The sequence below is a fragment of the Bubalus kerabau genome, chromosome 4 (assembly GCF_029407905.1).
Source record: "Bubalus kerabau isolate K-KA32 ecotype Philippines breed swamp buffalo chromosome 4, PCC_UOA_SB_1v2, whole genome shotgun sequence".
NCBI classification, from domain to species: domain Eukaryota; kingdom Metazoa; phylum Chordata; class Mammalia; order Artiodactyla; family Bovidae; genus Bubalus; species Bubalus kerabau.
The window spans coordinates 10389145-10406967 of record NC_073627.1 but is presented as its reverse complement, the minus strand read 5'-3'; the positions used below and the strand labels follow the sequence as shown (position 1 = coordinate 10406967).

General features: G+C 57.6%; 1 protein-coding gene across 1 annotated transcript; it reads left to right on the top strand.

Moving 5' to 3' along the window:
- The first annotated feature begins 8773 nt into the window (after positions 1-8773).
- LOC129648703 (uncharacterized) lies at positions 8774-14743 on the top strand. The gene is made up of 7 exons (XM_055575267.1): positions 8774-9071; positions 10665-10748; positions 11445-11533; positions 11979-12164; positions 12813-12950; positions 13168-13360; positions 14078-14743. Exons 1-7 carry the CDS (start codon positions 8870-8872, stop codon positions 14362-14364), a joined length of 1179 nt encoding a protein of 392 aa, XP_055431242.1. The 5' UTR covers positions 8774-8869; the 3' UTR covers positions 14365-14743.
- The last annotated feature ends 3080 nt before the right edge of the window (positions 14744-17823 follow it).

Here is a 17823-nt window from a genome sequence, read left to right as displayed (position 1 = left end):
GAATACTGGAGCAGGTTGACCATGCCCTCCTCCAGGGGATCTTCCCAACCCAGGGATTGAACACACGTCTCTTATGTCTCCTGCATTGGCAGACGGGTTCTTTACCACTAGCACCACCTGGGAAGCCTAAAGAAGGATTAGGTAGGGTTCCTTATAAGACAAAATTCCTGCAGCTGGGCACAGAGGGAGGCTCTGTTCAGGACTAGACACCTGGTTCCAATCTGGCTACATGACTGATGCAGAAGCTAGGGCTCGAGGACAGCTGCACCATCACTGGGAATACCTTTCCTAGACAAGGTAGGGTCCATGCCCAGGGTGCCTGATGTCTGTTCCCATGTTCAGAGCCCAGTGGAGGCAGGGCAGCCTCTCTTGCCCCCACCTTACCCTGAGACCTTGCGATTCCTCTGGGGTAGCTAGGGAGGCCCACCCAAGGTGCATAACCCTGGAATTTTGCAGCGGAAGCCCTTTCCCCTTCTGCAGCGGAAGCTCTTGCCCCTGCAGATAAGGCCGAAGCCCCGATTCCCTCTGTCCTTGTGTGTTCCTTCCAGGTCTGCTCTCCAGAACCTCGTGTGCCCTCCGTTCTCACACAGGCTCGGGCCCCAGTGCAGGCACAGGGGACCGGGAGGCAGAGGAGGTCAGAGGGGAAGGGCACCCTTCGTGGATACTCTGCCCAGCAGAGGGCAAGCGGAGGAGACTCAGCCACCCACCGTGCGGGACCCAGAGCCGCGGCCTCGGAGCCCATGGCCCCACATCCTGGGGTCCTCTACCCCCAGCACAGGGTCAGCATCTGCAGAGCTGGTCCCACCCCAGATGGCTCGCCAAGCCCATGCCTGGCATCTGACCCCTGTGTGTTCCCTGCCGGGTGGACTGAGGGGCCTGGGCAGAGGCCCTGGGAACAGCCGGGGCCCGGCCAGCTTAAAGCTGACCCCATGCCTCGGCCGGGGCTGAGTAACAGGAAGCGAGAGGCTGATGCCGGTAAGAGAGCAGATTCGAGAGATTAGAGGTCTGCTGCCTGATCAGAAGCTGCCTGGAGCTGGAGGATAAGTTACTGGAAGGAGGAGGAAGCTGCCGCAGTAAATAATGCCAGGCCCTCAACTCTGGCCTGATATGGCTGATGGGGCCCAGCTGGGGCCTGGGGCCGGCAGGTGGGGCAGAAAGTGTAAGGGTCTGCTCTCGCTGAAGCCAGAGCTGGGGTGGCCTGGGAAGGTGGGGTGCCCAGAGGGTACCCTGGCCCCAGCTGGTGGAGCCTGAAATTCAGAAGGTCTCCAACGCTATGTCCCCCGCTGCCCCCACGTCTCCTGCCCCTACTGCCTGCATACACCCAGCCCCACCCCCCACCAGGAGAGACACTTGAAGTGGGGACCCAGCCCTGGGCTTGCTTGGCCCCCCCACAATCCTCCCTGCTCCCCACCCCAAAGCAATTCCTGGAAGGCTGGCTGCTTCCTCGCAGAATGGAGGGCACCCTGGGTGTACTGTCCCAGCGGATTTCCCTGGACTCCAGCATTCCGCCCGTCCACCTGCCAGGCTTCACCCTGGGCTGTTGTGCCCCCGACCACATAGACTCCCCAGACCCCTGAAGAGCCCTTAAGACCCAGAGTTCCCTGTGGCCCGACCCTGGGATCCCACAGTGTGGGTGCTTCTGTGGAAGGGGTCAGATGCTGACCCAGCACCTCCAATCCCAAAAGGCTGAGCCCCCAACTTTGCACACTCTGGGGGGGGCCCGAGAGGCAGCAGAGGCCTCCCACCTCCACGAGGGTCACAGAGCTGAAAGGCCTGTCCAAGGCCACCTCTGTTCCCAAAGCCTTGGTGGCACGTGCCTCCCATCCTCTCTTTCACTTCTGACCAAGACCTTCCCCAGCCTCCCCCAGTCAGGATACTCTGATTCCCGCCCTGACCCGGGTAGCCCCCTACTGCCAGCCTAGGCCACCCCGGGGTGGAGAGGACGGAGCCCCCGTGTCACACAGGCACATTCTCTCTGAAGTGCAGTTTCCACACCACGGCACCAGCAAGTGGTTAAATTCAATGAGACAGCAGAACTCCCATATTTCAGAAGACAGTGAGGAGAGTGTCATCACGACCTTGAGGAAAGGAAAGCAATCTTAAACAAGACATCAATCATAAGGCTGGGGGGCAGATTTAACTACAGAAAACAAAGAGCCTGTGATCTAGCAAGAATTCCATAAAAGTTAAAAGACAGGCCATAAAAGGGGGACTTTTTTTTTTCCATACATATAACTAACAAGGGTTAGTACCCAGCATATGGAAATAACTCTGACGAAGCAACTAGAGAACTTTATCAAGTTCCTCATAGGAGCGGAATCTGAATGGTTAAGACCTAAGAAAAGGTGCTCAAGTTCGTCACTTATCAGAAAGAGCAGATTAAAATCACAAGAAACCGCCACATGTCCACCAGAATGACTAAAGTTTTGAAGTCTGATGATGCGGAGGATGGCAAGAACAGCAAGCAACGAGAACAATGGCATGTAAATCACGTTGGCCACTTTGGGGAAGGCTCAGGAGGGTCTAGTGAGGAGATAAGGATCGCAGCCTCAGCAGTTCCTCCCCAGGCGTGTGTCCAACAGAAATGTGCGCACTTGTGCCCCAAATAACACCAGGGTGAATGTGCCTGCTCACAGCAGGGCTGTCTGGAAACCACGTCTGAAAACAGCCAAAGGTCCCCAAATGGCAGAGTGGAGAAATCAACCCTGGCACACAGTGGAAAAACCACACAGCTGTGGCAAGAGTGAGCTACAGCTGCAACACGGATGAATCTGACAGTTGGAGCATCGAAAAAGGCACGCATGCACGCTCAGTCGCTCAGTCGTGTCCGGCTCTGTGTGACCCCATGGACTGTAGCCGGCCAGGCTCCTCTGTCCATGGGGATTCTCCAGGCAAGAATACCCTCCTCCAGGGGATCTTCCCAACGCAGGGATCAAACCCAGGTCTCCCGTATTACAGGCAGATTCTTTACCATCTGAGCCACCAGGGAAGCCCAAGAATATGGGAGTGGGTAGCCTATCCCGTCTCCAGGGATTTAAGGCATACATTACCCCAAATTCACAGCAAATCCAAAAGCTAGCAGCGCTAGCTATTAACTAAGGAAATAGGGTGATGGCAAAACAATAGAGCAAAGCAGGTAATGAGCATAAAAGTCAGGCTGCAGCAAAGCTTCTGGCAGAGGGAACGGGTTGTGCATGGCAAGGAAGCTTCTGGAATCCTGGCTATGTTCTATGTCTTGATCTGAGTGGCAATGATATGAGAGATCATTTTATATGTATTTGTAAAACTGTGCATATATGCTTCATGCACTTTTCTGTATTAGGTTGTGTGGGCAGCTCATTATTTTTTCAAAAACACAAGTGTATCTGAGCACCCACTGTGCCGGGCACTGGGACTCCTCACACAGACTTGCACCCAGCCCTGTTCCTGGCGCTCATGGTCCAGGAGTTCATGGAATGAGGATGCAAGTTCTATGGTTTCCCCTTGGCCAGCAGAGCGCGGGGTCTCCCGGCTACCATAACCTCAAGCTCACTGTGGGTGGTCGGCTGAGCCCCCTGCTGACTGGTAGGGTGCAGCCTCCCATGGCTCCCATTCTCTCCTGGTCCCCCACCCTGTTCAGAAATGCAGAGACAGTTCTGAAGGGGACCCCTCCAATGCATGTCACGTTTCCTTCCCCAGTGGGGGAGGCACAGGGCTTGAACTGGTTCCTCCCACCCCCCACCCTCCCTCCCAAGAGCAAACATGGCCTTGGCCCCCAGGCCCAGCACTCTGTCCCTTGCCACCCCCCAGTCTTCAGAGATGATGGTGCAAAGAGCCTTCCCTCGACTCCCAGGCTGTGGGGCTGGACCCAGGCCAGCGCCGTGTGGATCCTGCAGGCTCAGGGCCAAGGGGATGCGATGGGAAGGACATCTCCCCAACCTGTTTACGGCCCGGCCGCTATCTCCAGCTCCAATCTGCGGCCTCCCTTTATCTCAGCGGGGCCAGCCCCGGGTTCCCAGCAGCAGCCTCCCCACTGCTCACTTCCTGCCAGCGACCCAGTGTTACAGGAATATGCACACTGAACTTGGCTCACGTGCGTGTGTGTGTCTGTGTGCACAAGTGTACGCCCACACCCCAGATATCCTGTCCCTGGAGAGGAGCCAGGGGGCCTGGGGGTACCTCAAGAGGCAGCCACCCCAGGACTCATATCTCACTCCCCTGAAAACCTGCCCACCATCCTCACCCTGCTCGCGGGACAGACACCTCTAGAAGGCCAGGAAGGGGCTGACTCGGAGACCCCCAGCTTTCCCCAGCATGTGTTCCTCACCCACTCTTGCCTCCTCCTGCACAGGGGCCCTGTAGCCCTCCACGGTCAGAGCTCCCCACAGGGCTCCCTGCCTCCCACGACAGTGTCCATACTGCATGGGGGTCCCCGGGGTCAGGGAAGTTGGGCCATTGCCCCCTCATCATCCATTCAACTGAAATCACGGAGTACTGGGGGGCTGCTGCTGGTCTGGGCACACAGGACACTTCGAAGGCCAAGAGCGTCCTAACCTCTCCCCAAACCTGCAGGCAGTGAGAAGAGACCCTACTGACACCCCAGAGGAGAGCCACCTCCCTTCTCTGCTAGAAGGGGGTCAGGGTGCTTCCCAGAAGGAGCGTCTCAGCTGAGACAAGAAAACAGAGACGGTGGTAACCAGAGACACGTGCCACTGGCTGGGGGGCGGGGGGTGGTTTCCGGGCAGAAGGCATGCAGGTGCAAAGATCTCGGGGTGAGAGTGAGGCCAGTGCATTCGGGGAATCAGAAAGGGCTGCAGCACTGTGAGGGAGACAGCTGTGAGGATGCGACGGGGTAGGGGGTGGGGTGAGGGGGGCCAGGGGTGGGCAGTGCGGGCTGCATCCCGGGGGTGGAGGCAGGGGCAGGAGCCCAATGTGGCCTCACCTAGGGCAGTGGCTATGGAGTGGGCGGGTCTGCATGGAGGCAGGAGAGGACCCCAGGCCTCCAGGTTCACAGTCGGGGAGGGGGCTGAGGAGGAGAGAAGGGGATCGGCCCAGTGACCTGGGGTGCTGGGGAGGGACGAGCAATGCTGGCTGCACCACGGGCTTCTGGCTTCTCATCCTAGTCTGGGAGCTGTGGACTGTCCTTGGCTTACCAATGGGGTGACTGGACCTCACACACTCCAGGGACACACACATATATACATGCACACAGACATACATACGTATACACCAGTACACACACACGGGCATATATAAACGTGCGTGTGTGCGTGCTAAGTTGCTTCAGTCATGTCCGGGTCTTTGAGACCCTATGGACCGTAGCCAGCCAGGCTCCTCTGTCAATGGGATTCTCCAGGCAAGAATACTGGAGTGGGTTGCCATGCCCTCCTCCAGGGGATCTTCCAGACGCAGGGATCAAATCTGTGTCTCTGACAGTGGCAGATGGTTTCTTCACCACTAGCACCACCTGGGATGCCCATACACACACACATGCCCACACACAAACATGTACACATATGGACAAGCACGCCTTGTTTCACAGAGCTTCGAAGATATTGCTTTTATCTTTTTTTTTTTTTTTAACAAATTGAAGGTTTGCAGCAACCCTGCATCAAGCAAGTCTATTAGCACCATTGTTCCAAGAGCACACTCTCACTTTGCGTCTCAGCGTCACATTTGGGTAATTCTCGAAATGTTTTAAATTGTCCAACAAAAATATTACAACTCACTGGGACTTCCCTGGTGGTCCAGTGGTTAATTAAGACTCCACACTTCTACAGGTTCAGTCCCTGATCGGAAACTAAGATCCTGCCTGCTGTGCAGCCAAAAAAAAGAAAACAAAAAGATTATAACTCATTGACGGCTCAGATGACGGTAAGCAATTTTAGCAATAAAATATTTTTACTTAAGGTATGTACATTGTTTTTAGACATAATGCGACTGCACACTTAAAAGACTACAGTGTTGTGTAAGCATAACTTACGTGCATTGGGAAACCAAAACATTCATGCAACACACTTTGCGATACCTAATTGCAGTGGTCTGGAAGCAAACCGGCAATATCTCTTGAGGTGTGCTCATACACGCGCATAACAAATACTAGTACAGTTACATATACCCACGAGTATACACACGTGTGCACAGTGCACACATACCTGGGTGGGCATGCCAACATGCATGCACACACAAACTCATACACATATACATATATACATACATACGTAGACACATTCACACACATGCATGTGCCTACACAACTCCCTGAGACCAAGTCTTGGTCAGAGGGTCTCTGAAGCGCCAATACTCTGGCCACCTGATGCAAAGAGCCGACTCACTGGAAAAGAACCTGATGCTGGGAAAGATTGAGGGCAAGAGAAGGGGGAGACAGAGGATGAGATAGTTGGATGGCATCACCGACTCAATGGACACGAGTTTGAGCAAACTCTGGGAGATGGTGAAGGTCAGGGAAGCCTGGCGTGCTGCAGTCCATGGGGTTGCAAAGAGTCGGACACAACTTAACAACTGAACAACAGCAAGCCCCCATGATGAGGCCTCAGAAACAGGCCATGGAGGGCCCCCAGCCTTCTCCCACGATAGCCCAAGCTTCCTGCTCCGTTCACGCTGGAGAAGCCACCACTGGGCAAGGAGGGGGTGGCCCAGGTGCCCTGGGACAAGATAGGCGGTGATAAGCAGCCACCTGGCAGAAGCAACTTTTGTTGGGGCCAACTTTCCCCAGGAAGTGCCCAGCTCGCTGAGGAAACAGCTCTGCCCTGGGAGGAGAAAGGCCCAGTTTGGTGACCAGCTGTTTCACCTTGGTGGCATTTTCGGGTAGCTCTGAGGCCCATGCCTAATCCCTCTCCCCCAGGGTTGCAGTGAGGATTAGCAGGGAAGGTGAAATGCCCGCAAACATAAGGCCATTCTGTGGCTCTGCCATGGCTGGGAGGTGCCTGGGGATCCAGCTGTTTGCCCCCTTCTCCCTGCTCCCCCTAAAGCCACCATCACTGCCCCAGCCCCTCCCTTCCTTCCCACAGAGGCCTCTACTCCCCGCCCCCCATCCCCCACTTCCCAGCAGCAGGGCTGGAGCCAGACACTGAGATAAGGGGCTTGTTTTCTCAGGGCCCGGAATTCAGTGGAGATTGTGGGTCAGGGCCGCAGAGCACCAAGGGGGGAGTTGGGGAGGGCAGAGTGGGCCTTTCCTTTAGATGGGTGTCCTTGGGGGCCCAGATCCTACAGGGACTTGCGATTTCTGCCCTCTCACGATGGCTCTGCAGGCACAGGGGAGAGGACTCCATCTCCACCCCCGCTCCCTTCTCTTTCAGGCCTCAAATGTTCCAGCTGCCTCTGAGTGCAAGCCTTTGCTGAAGCTGTTCCCACTGCCTGGAACACTCTCCCTCTGCCTTTGTCTGATTAACAGCTTGCTCTGCCTTCAAAGCTCAGCCAATCACTGCTTCCTCCAAGAAGCCTGCCCTGATGCTTCAGCCAGGCCTGTTGCAACTTTTCCCAGAGCCAACAGGCAGCATCATGTCCCCATCCCAAAGAACTTAACTCCAAGGGCAAGCTACTTTGCTCTCCTCTATCCCCAGACCTGACCTGGAGCAGACACACGTCAGAGCTCCGATGAAGGTCAGTGTCAGAGTCCTCTTTGCTGAGGGCTGCCCTGATCAGAGCTGTGGGTGCCTCTTCTGGTCATGTTCAGTCCTTAGGGTCTGGTCTCCTCCCATGAGGAAGAGACATCTGTGGCCCACACTTGGGGAATCGGAGCTGCTAGTGGAGCCGGGCGCCCAGAGAGAGGCCGGTCCTCCCCGGCCGAGGGACGGTCAACCCTGTAGGAGACCCAGTCCAGGCGGAGTCGGGCTGCACCCCACAGCAGCGGCACCAAACCCCAGCGCCCTGGGCTGTGACCAGTAACCACAATAAAACAGCAGAAGTAAGACAGAAAACACTCATCTGTGGCATTTACTACCAGCCAGGCGCCAGACTCAGCACAAAAAAACCCTTAAGTCATCAAATTCTGAAAACAGCCCATTTTGCATTTAAGGAGACTGAGGTGCAGAGAGGTTAATTGACTTGTCCAAAACCACCCACCTGCTAAGTGGGGACTTGAGTCAGTCAGGGCCCTCCACCACTCCCCACCCCCCAACCCGACACTGGCCCGGGGTGGAAGCAGCACCCTTTCCCCCACCAAGGGCCAGTGGGTAAGGAGGAGGGGACTCTTTGTCACCCCCCTAATTCCACCTCCATTATGCCCCTGAAGTCGGATGCTCAGACTTCGGGATCATCTTTGTATCCCTCTGCCTGGCACCCAGACAATGCCTGGCACCAAAAGGTGCACAATAAATCTGTATTGAAAAAAGTAGATGATGGGAAGCTACTTTTTTAGGGGCAACATAGCACAGTCCAGTTAGAGCTGGACGCTCCCGGCCAAGCGACCTTAGGTACGTTCATTGCCTCTGTGCGTCTCAGTTTCCCCATCTGTAAAATGGGGTGATAATAACGCTGGTCAACGGACAGCTGTTGGGAGGCTTAACTGTTTTAACACTTGTAAAGTGTCTGGGACAGTCCTGGACACACGGTAAAAACGCACATGAGCGTCTGCTCAATAGAAACTTGCCTGGGCTTTGTTTCTTCATGGGTAAGCGCGCAACCCTTCCTCTCTCTCCCTCAGCCCAAGTTCGCTCCGAGCCGAACGCGGCGAAAGCGGAACTACAACTCCCAGGATGCCTCTGGAGTGCGCTCAGCGTCGGCCGCGACGAAAGCTGAACTACAACTCCCAGCATGCCGCGGGGCCCTCCGGCCAGCCGGGGTCAATCGCGGCCGAAGTCTGGAAAGCCCTGCCACTCCGATCCGGCCGAGGAAGATCGGGGCTGGAGGGCCCGGCACTATCCCCGCCATGCTCCGCAGACTGACCCGGGCCGCGACCCCGCGGCAGCGGGTCTTCTGGGCGCGGAGGTCTGGGAGCCTGGCGGAGGTTCTGACGTACGTGGTGGACCTGCGCAGCGACACGGTGACCAAGCCCGGGCCGGCCATGAGGCGCGCCATGGCCGAGGCCGTAGTGGGGGACGACGACTACGGCGAGGACCCCACCGTCCGCGGTGAGCCCGGCGTGCAGGCCGGAGCCGGGGGTCCTCGCGGCGACCCCAGGGCGCTGTCCGTGGTGCTGGCGGGAGCGGAGGCCCGGGGCTCGGGGTGGCGGCTCAGCTGCAGGCCGTGCATTGCGCTCGGTTTCCTTGCAGCTCAGTCTGACCCATCACTCTAGAGCCTGTTAGAAATGCAGAGTCTCGGGTCCCACACCGGACCTCCGGAGCCAGAATCTGCAAGTTAACAGGATCGCCGGGCGATCTGTGTGCTCATTGAAGTGCGGCCCCAAGACACGATGAGAGTGGGTGTTATCTCATCTTGCAGAGGAGGGCTTTGAGAAGCTAGGCCAGGTGCTCTAAGTCCCACGTCGAGTAAACGGCAAATCAGGACTCGAACTCAGGTCTTCTCACTCTGGAACCCTTGGCTATTGTCCTGCACCCACCACCTTCCCACATGAAAACAACAGAAAACCCATCTAGAAAGGGTTTCTCCACAGGCTGCTCCTCCAGAGGTGTGAGTTCTAGAAACCTCGAAAGTGTTTTCAAGATGGTTGAAAGTTGCTGCCACCCACCCTGGTTTGAGGGTTGGTGCCATAGTGACCATTACTATTGCTGGGGTGTGTACAAACTGTCAGCTGTGCCAGGGGCAAGTCGCGGGGTCGTGGCTTTAGCCCTGAGGGCCTGGATGTGGGGTCAGGTAATGATGGGGCTGATCAAGCATCCAGCAGACACCCACTGTTGTCCTGGAACTTCAAAGATGTTGACCCACTGCTCATCAGGCAGTCTGACGCATAGACAGTCATCGCCCTGGGTGAGGGAGGTGCTGGGGTTAAAGCATCCACAGAGAGTGCCTTGGAGACTAGGGGTGGGTGAGGAGAAACATGGGACTCACAGGAAAGGGGGACTTTGTGGAGGAACCTCTTCAAAGATGAATGAGATGCTCTACCCCTAGTCCCGGGCATGGAAGAGAGTGCTGGCTCACCAGGGCAGCAGCATAGTGGTGAGAAAGGTGTTCAGGATATGGATGGGGAATGTGGCTGGAGCTGGGGTGTAGGACAGCACCCTTGTTCCTGGAGGGGAGGCAGAGGCCAGATCCCATTGGTCTTGAATGTCATGGCAAAGGGAGGGGAGCTTTAAAGCAGGAGCCGGAAGTCCCGCCCCCTTCCAGCCCCCCAGAGTCTCCTTCTGAGGGCTCCTGTCCTTGTGTTCTGGGAGAGGAAGTCAGCAGAGAAACCACAGGGCCCCACCTGCAAGGGACTGATGGGAAAGGAAGTCAGACAGGTGTGAGGTCTGGGTGGGACAGGAGGGTTCAAACCACAGAGTTTCAATGTTGGGGGGGGAGGGGTGGAGAACACGGCCCAAGAGGAGGCGGGGGTGCGGGGGAAGGCGGTCAGAGGGTTGACTGAGGGGCCCCTGAACCCAGATGTGCAGCCACCCAGACCGCAGACTGCAGTTGGAAGACTGGGGCTGGCGTCCGGACTGGCCACTCACCACAGCCTTGGGCAAGATGTCCTTATGCGGACAAGGGGCTCATGGGGTCAGTTAGGAGAGGACTTTGAAAAGTGCCATTGTTAATGGGGCCCCTACCCCCATCCCTTCCTGCTTCAGAGCTGCAGGCCACGGCTGCAGAGCTGCTTGGGGTGGAGCGGACCCTGTTCGTGCCCACAAACACCATGGCCAACCTCATCTCTGGTGAGCGCGGGGCGACCTTCACTTGCCCCCAAGGCCCTCCTTCCACACTTCTCGCTTTTGTAGAGGGGGCTGTGAGAACATCAGTGGCGCTCTGAGCCATCTGGAGCCCATACCACACCCTTCTCTCACCCCTTCCTGCTGGGGGTCTCGCCCCCGAACCTCGTGACTTCCCTGCAGGCTGCCACACCTTTGTAAATTGCCTCTTTATCAAGCGGTCTGGTTTCCCAGTTGGTGCCCTCTGTTTCCTCTGGCACCTGACTGATGCTGTGCCCTGGGCTGCTGAGCCCTCAAAGGGGAGCACTGTGGCTGGCCTCCCCTTGCAGGAGGTACTCTGCAGGGGGGCTGCAGAGAATCGGGAGGAGGAACAGAATGTGCAGGGCCCAACGATCCACAGGCCTAGACTTGTGGACTTAGTAGGATGCTTTCCAGCACATGGCAGGAAGGTGTCTTAAAGGGGCGCTCTCTCCTAATTGGCATAAGGCACTTGGGAGCTGCCTGTGGCCCTGAGGGTCAGACTGGCTGAGCTGGGTGGGGACAGATGCGGGGAGGATATGGCCCAGGAGGAGGTGGGGTGCAGAGGGTTGACTGAGGGCCCCCTGGACCCGCATGTGCGGCCACCGAGACCACAGGCTTCAGCTGGCAGATGCAGTCTGCCAACACTTGATGCCAACACTGCCCCCACCCCATCTACCTTAGTGATGTGTCACTGCCGGCGCCGGGGCTCCCAGCTCCTCCTGGGGCATGAATGCCACCTCCATGTCTATGAGCAGGGCGGGGTGGCTCAGGTAAGCACCCAGCACCTCTCACCCTGGGGCTAGCACAGGATGCTCAACACTTGTGGTGGGAACCTGCTTCCCAGGCACCAGGCTGGGACCTGCAGAGGAAGAAATGGCTGGGCCGGTGGCCTCTCTGGGGGGGGGCAGGAAGGAGAGCCATTCCCAGATTGACCACGCTGGGGCAGGCTAGGCTCAGTCCTGCAGCCTGTATGCTGGCTGTATGCCTGCTGCCCCCTAGTGGGCACTCAGTGCACTGGGCGCTCAGGCCGGAGGGACACCAACCTCTCAGGCAAACATGGTGTCTTCCATCCTCCCTGGCTGGGATGTCTGTGCCCATGGCTACAGCTCAAGTGGAAGCCTCCATGGCCCAGAGCTGGGGAGGAGCAGACAAGACAGGGGTAGGAGGTACTTTTGGATCCCTGAACCTTATCCTCTGTCTCCCCCACACCTGCAGATCGCAGGAGTGCACTCCCACCCCCTCCCAGACCTGCCCCACGGCACCCTGGACCTGGCTGAGCTGGAGAGGCTGGTCACACGGGGCCTTGGGAGCCCCTACCACCCGGTCTGTGAGCTCATTTGCCTGGAGAACACCCACAGCAGCTCGGGGGGCCGGGTCCTCCCCATGGAATACCTACGCCAGGTAGGCCCAGCCCCACCGCTGTGCCCCCAGCACTAGCCAGCTACTGGCTTTCTGTCCCCTGGGTCCCCTGCTGGGGTTTAGTCTCCTCTGAAATATGTCTGTGTGCCCATCAGTGGCCAGAACTGCTCTGGGAGACACGGGTGTGATTCTAGGTGCAGCTGCAAAGGGGATGATGGCCCAGTGTAGACACCCCCCAGGGCTCCAACCTTCCTCCAAAGAGCAGAGACCCACCCTTGGGGGTGAGTCCCCGAGCAGCACCAGCTTGGCCAGGTCTTACGGCCAGCGTGCAAGGACTGAGCGCTGGCACTCTCCCCGCGAGAGCCTGAGGGCCAGCTCACCCTCACCTGGGAAACAGGGCTGAGGGCTCCCCTCCAATGGGGCTGTGGTGCTGCTTAGACAGGACGAGGCATCCGTGGCCTGGCCTGCAGTGAGCCCGCCATAAACAGGAGATAAAGCCCTTATCGTTGACCCCCTTTCACAGAGGACGGCCCAGGCCCAGACCCAGAGTGACTGCCAAGCTGGTCACCAACCACGCAGACCCTTCATCCTTCCTCCAGGAGACAAGCCCGGTGACTTTCTAGTGACCTTTTGGAGACCCATTCTCCCCCCAGCTCAGCCCCTCTGACCCCACCTGCGTCTTGCCTGCAGGTGCACTTGCTGGCCCGACGCTATGGGGTCCGCATCCACCTGGACGGGGCGCGGTTGATGAACGCCGCGGTGGCTCTGGGCGTGCCCCCTGCCCGCATCGTGGAGCACTGCGACTCTGTGTCTTTTTGTTTTTCCAAGGTAGGGAAGCTACAGGAGGGTGGAGGTGCCCACTGCAAGAGGCTGAGCTGTGTCCTGGGGCTCCTGGGCAGGCAGGTGCTCACCCTGGGTCCTCTAACCCCCTCCCCTAATGAGGCCACAGTGTCTGCCCCTCCACATCCCTCTTGTCCCCTCCAGAGCCCCGAGAACAGAGATGCACACCTATGGGCAGGCGGGCAGGACTCCTCTCTTCCTTCAGGGCCTCGGTGCACCAGTGGGGGCCCTGGTTGGGGGACCCAAGGACTTCATTGAAGAAGCCTGGCGCCTCCGGAAAGCCCTGGGTGGAGGGATGCGCCAGGCAGGGGTGCTGGCCGCAGCTGCCCTGGTGGGACTGGCTGACGCCGAGGAGATGCTGCAGAGGGACCACCAGAATGCCCAGAGATTCGCCAGAGGTGCCTGATACCCCGTCACTTCCCTTTGGCCCCAGGGTGGTCCTTGGGGGTCCCCTGTAGCAGGGCCCAAGTCCCCAGCAGGTGTGCATCCCTCCAACTCAAGTAGGTGAAGGTCAGTCACCAAACCAGAAGGGGTGGGATCCAGGGAACGAGGGCTTTACCAGACCACACCCAGTGCAGGGCCTGGACTAGTCGGCACCCAGTAGGGGTCAGTAACTCTCTGCAGGATCCAGCAGAATGTAGCCTTGAACCTAGGTTGAATCCTCACAACCCCACAATGTCTCCACTTTACAGATGAGGAAACCGAGAGGTTAATTGATTTGTCTAAAGAAAATGTTAGTCACTCTGTTGTGTCCGACTCTCTGCGGCCCATGGACTGTAGCCCACCAGGCTCCTCTGTCCATGGAATTCTCCAGGCAAGAATACTGGAGTGGGTTGCCATTCCCTTCTCCAGGGGACCTTCCCAACTCAGAGACTGAACCCAAGTCTTCCACATTGCAGGCAGATTCTTTACCATCTGAGTCACCACTAATGTGTCTAAGGTCACAGCTAAAACGTAGCAGGGCCAAGTCTGCCCAGGTCAGGACTAAGGCTCCCTCCTTTCTTCCCTCTACAGTTGGGCTGCCCTCTGCCTTTCCTGGGTGACAAGGCCAGGGTGGTAGGGGTAGCTGTAGAGTTCTGGGGTTGGGCTCAATTCACCACAGGACTTGGGCCCAGGGCTCCAGGAACTGGCGTCCCCCGTCTGCTCTGTGGATCCCACCGCCGTGGAGACCAACATGGTGATGGTGAGGGTGGACGGGCTGCCTCCTGAGGAGCTGTGCCAGCGCCTGCAGGCCGTGAGCGCTGACGAGGTGGCCCAGACCGGCCACGCGGTGCGCGTGCTGCTCTTCCCCTGGACTGAGCGGTCAGTGCGCGCCGTGTGGCACCGGGACGTCTCCGCGCAGGACACGGAGCTGGCGCTGGGAAAGTGGGCGTTCGTGCTTAGGACCCTGCGGACGGGGTGACGGACCCTGTGCCTTGGCTAGGATGGACGGAGGTGACGAGGGCAGGTATCTCCAGCGAGGAGGCGGAAGGAGAGGCGGTAAAATGACACCCCTGTTATCTGCTGGCCTTCTGGGACCCCCTCACTCCTGTGACACGTGGGGTGATGCCTTCCACCTGTTCATTCAGCAGACCCCGCGTGCTGCTGTGTCTGGGATGGGGGCCCAAGCATGCTGGGACAGGTGGGACACCCACCACAGCCCAGGGGGCATGAGAGCATTTTGGGGACCAGCAGGAGGAAGGACAAGAGGACACGGAAAGGGACGCCGGCGTCGGGTGGCCTGGTGGGGGGCTGGGGCTTTACCTTGCAATCGTCTGACTTGTTAAACAATAAATTTACCTTTTAAAACAATAACTGTCTTTTTGCTTACAAAATAATGTCATTACAGCACATAATTTTGGACTGGATCTCCTTTCTAGGGACTCGGTGGTTAAGACCACCTTCCTCTGAGTCCCTCTGCTGTCCACCTGAAACTACCACATGGGCTACATGCCAATATAAAATAAAAAGAATATATCTATACAACGCTCCTGCCGAGGTTAACCAGAAGACCCGGACAAAATATACTTTCAAAAACCACCTAAGAATAACCACTATTCCTATTTTTTTGCATATTTCATTCTGGATATGTATGTATGTATATATACATTTATATGAAGCTGCATCTGGGTTTTTTAAAATAGGGGAGATAGGCCATCACGTCAGTGCTTTAGAAAACCCTTAACAGGTATCGTAGGAGGAGGAATAGCTTTGTGAGGGTAGGGGATACGTCAGTTTAAGAACATTGTTTCAGCCCCATGCACGAGTAGTTAGAAACTGCCAGAAGCAGAAGTGTAGGCGTGGCGCTTAGGAGAGGACCTGGACGGGAGGCACGGAGGTGAGCGTGAGCCACAGGAGAAAAGGCATCCGTGGTGGGCCAAGGAAGCCTGAAGCTGAGGACCGGCCTTCTTTGCCTCCCTCCCTTATTTTTATTTATTTATTTATTGGCCATACTGCGTGGCATGTGGGATCTTAGTTCCTCGACCAGGGAATGAACCCAGGCCCCCTGCAGTAGAAGCTTGGAGTCTTAATCACTGGACCATCAGGGAGGTCCCTGCCTCCCTCCTTAGAAGAATCTAGATGTGGCTATACTCTGGGAAATGCAGCATCCGGGACTCCCCAAGGCCCCAGAATCATTCTCCTGTGTGAGAAGGTGACCATAACAGAGAATCCGAAGAAAATCAGCACCTCTAAACCTCTGCAGTGTCCCCTGCAAATGTGCACTGTGCGTGAGTGAAGTCGCTCAGTCGTGTCCGACTCTTTGCAGCCTCATGGACTGTAGCCTACCAGGCTCCTCTGTCCATGGGATTCTCCAGGCAATAGTCCTGGAGTGGATTGCCATTTCCCTCTCCAGGGGATCTTCCCAACCCAAGGCTCGAACCCGGGTCTCCCGCACTGTAGACAGACGCTTTACCGTGTGAGCCACCGGGGAAGCCGTGCACTGTAATAGTAATCAACTGAACTGAATGGTAATCCAACGCTTGGTAACAAATTACTCCCCCACAGCGATAATCCTTTTATTATCATTTGGTTTCTGTGGTCCAGGCATTAGGGAGAGGAGTTCCGGGAGCTTCTCAGGAGGCTGCAGTGGAGACCGGACTAGGGGCCAGGGCCAGTGGGAGGCACCCACTGTGGACTTTCACCAGCCCGAGACTGAGGCTCTCCTGGGCTGGCATCTCTGAATCACGGCCAGGTCTGTTCTAGAGAGGGAAGGGGCAAGTGCCCCCCCCTCCCCCGCTGCAACCCTAGGGAGTTCTGGGATCTGAGGCTCACCCATGTGTGTCTGGTCCACCCAGGATTAAACCCTCACACTGCTGAGCCCCAGCTGCGGTGGGAGAGGAGGGAGAGGTCAGAGGAGAGCCTCCCAAGCTGAGAGGGCCTGCCCACAGAGCCAGCCCCTGGAACCAACGTGAGGCCCCGGGGGTCCTCCCTGCCTGTGCCGGCCAGAAATGAGAAAGAGCTGACCGAGTCTGCCAAAGACGACTCCAGACGGACGGACACACACAGCATGCACAGGATGTCTCTGGATGGATGGACACACACACACACAGACCTGGTGACAGGCTTCCCCTGCACTGTTTGTAAGCCATGGGCATGTATTATCTTAAGTGAATAAAGGTTCAACTGCACACAGAACAAGCTGATTTATTTATGGACACACTGGCACAATGTTAGACCCTAAAACACAGGTAGGAACGGCAGCCCGCATTTAACAGCCCCTCCCCCCCGCCCCCGCTCTTTGTCCCTCAGGGGGACTCCCCAGATGGTACCAGCCCCTGATGGTCCCGAGCTTCATGTAACCACCCTGCCTCCAGCCATGAAGGGAGACTGGGGAAGGGGAAAGACCAAGGTAAGAGACGCTGCCATGGACCCCCACACATACCTCAGACTCAAGAGGGCCCTGAGCCTCAAACAAACGCTGAGTAGGTCTTCAGGTCCTGCCCAGAGTGGAAGGAGCCTCAGCCTTCACAGACCATGATGACACCCACGTGTCACGGGCAGGCCACCCACCTTCCTGTCTGTCTGGCCCTTAGAGGCACACTGGGTCTGGGTCTGCCTCCATTCAACAAGCCTGCGGCCAAAACTCCAGGCTCTGGCCTCTGTTGCCCCTGGCAGCCGCCCCGCCTGGTAGAGAAGCCCCTCACTCTCCACCCTGGCATGGCTGCCCCACCCCACAGGACTTCCACACCTGCTTGCCCAGGGGCCCACATGGGATCACAGACATCCCTCTGGGAACTACAGACGAGGGTGGGCTCCCGGAGCACCGGCCCCAGGACAAGGAAGAGACCTGAAAACAAGGGGGTGGAGATATGCCCAACCCCCTCTGCCCCCCCTGCACCTGGAAATCCAAGAGGCCCCCCAGTCCTCAGTCTCCTCCCCACCAACAGCTGCCCTGGGGAGGGGCGGGGGGAGGACAGAACATGGCATGGAAGGCCTGGTGAGGGCCTGGCATAGAGTGTTTGACGGATATCTGCTTCTCCCTTGAACTGCCCCCTCTGAGGCCTGGGGCAGCTTTTCCGCCTGACGCAGGTCCCTAGGACTGGGGCCAGCTGTGGCCCACCAGGACGGGTGCGGAGGGGCGGGCACAGGACACAGCCTCGAGAAGCAAGGGGACCCGGTGACCAGCCAAGAGCCTGCAGCGCCCCGCCCCCACTACCACCACAGCCGTCCCTGGTCCCTTTGATCCCACTTTCTGGGTCTCGCCTTTCTCACCTCTAAGAAGAGGCCAAACCAGTTAGTCCCTGAAGGCACAATGGGCAGGGGAGCCCCCCAAACATCAAGCAACAGGAGCCTGGATTCTCAGCTCTACCCCGCACCCCCCACCCCGCACGCACCCTAGGGCCCACTCCCAGCCAGGACTCCAGCCCGGCAGAACAGTCAG

Bases quoted from the DNA above. Each gene is read 5' to 3' on its own strand.
- LOC129648703 (XM_055575267.1), top strand. From the start codon at position 8,870: ATGCTCCGCAGACTGACCCGGGCCGCGACCCCGCGGCAGCGGGTCTTC. The intron at 10,749-11,444 runs GTGAGCGCGGGG...CATCTACCTTAG, and splicing joins CATGGCCAACCTCATCTCTG to TGATGTGTCACTGCCGGCGC. The intron at 12,951-13,167 runs GTAGGGAAGCTA...CTCTTCCTTCAG, and splicing joins TGTCTTTTTGTTTTTCCAAG to GGCCTCGGTGCACCAGTGGG.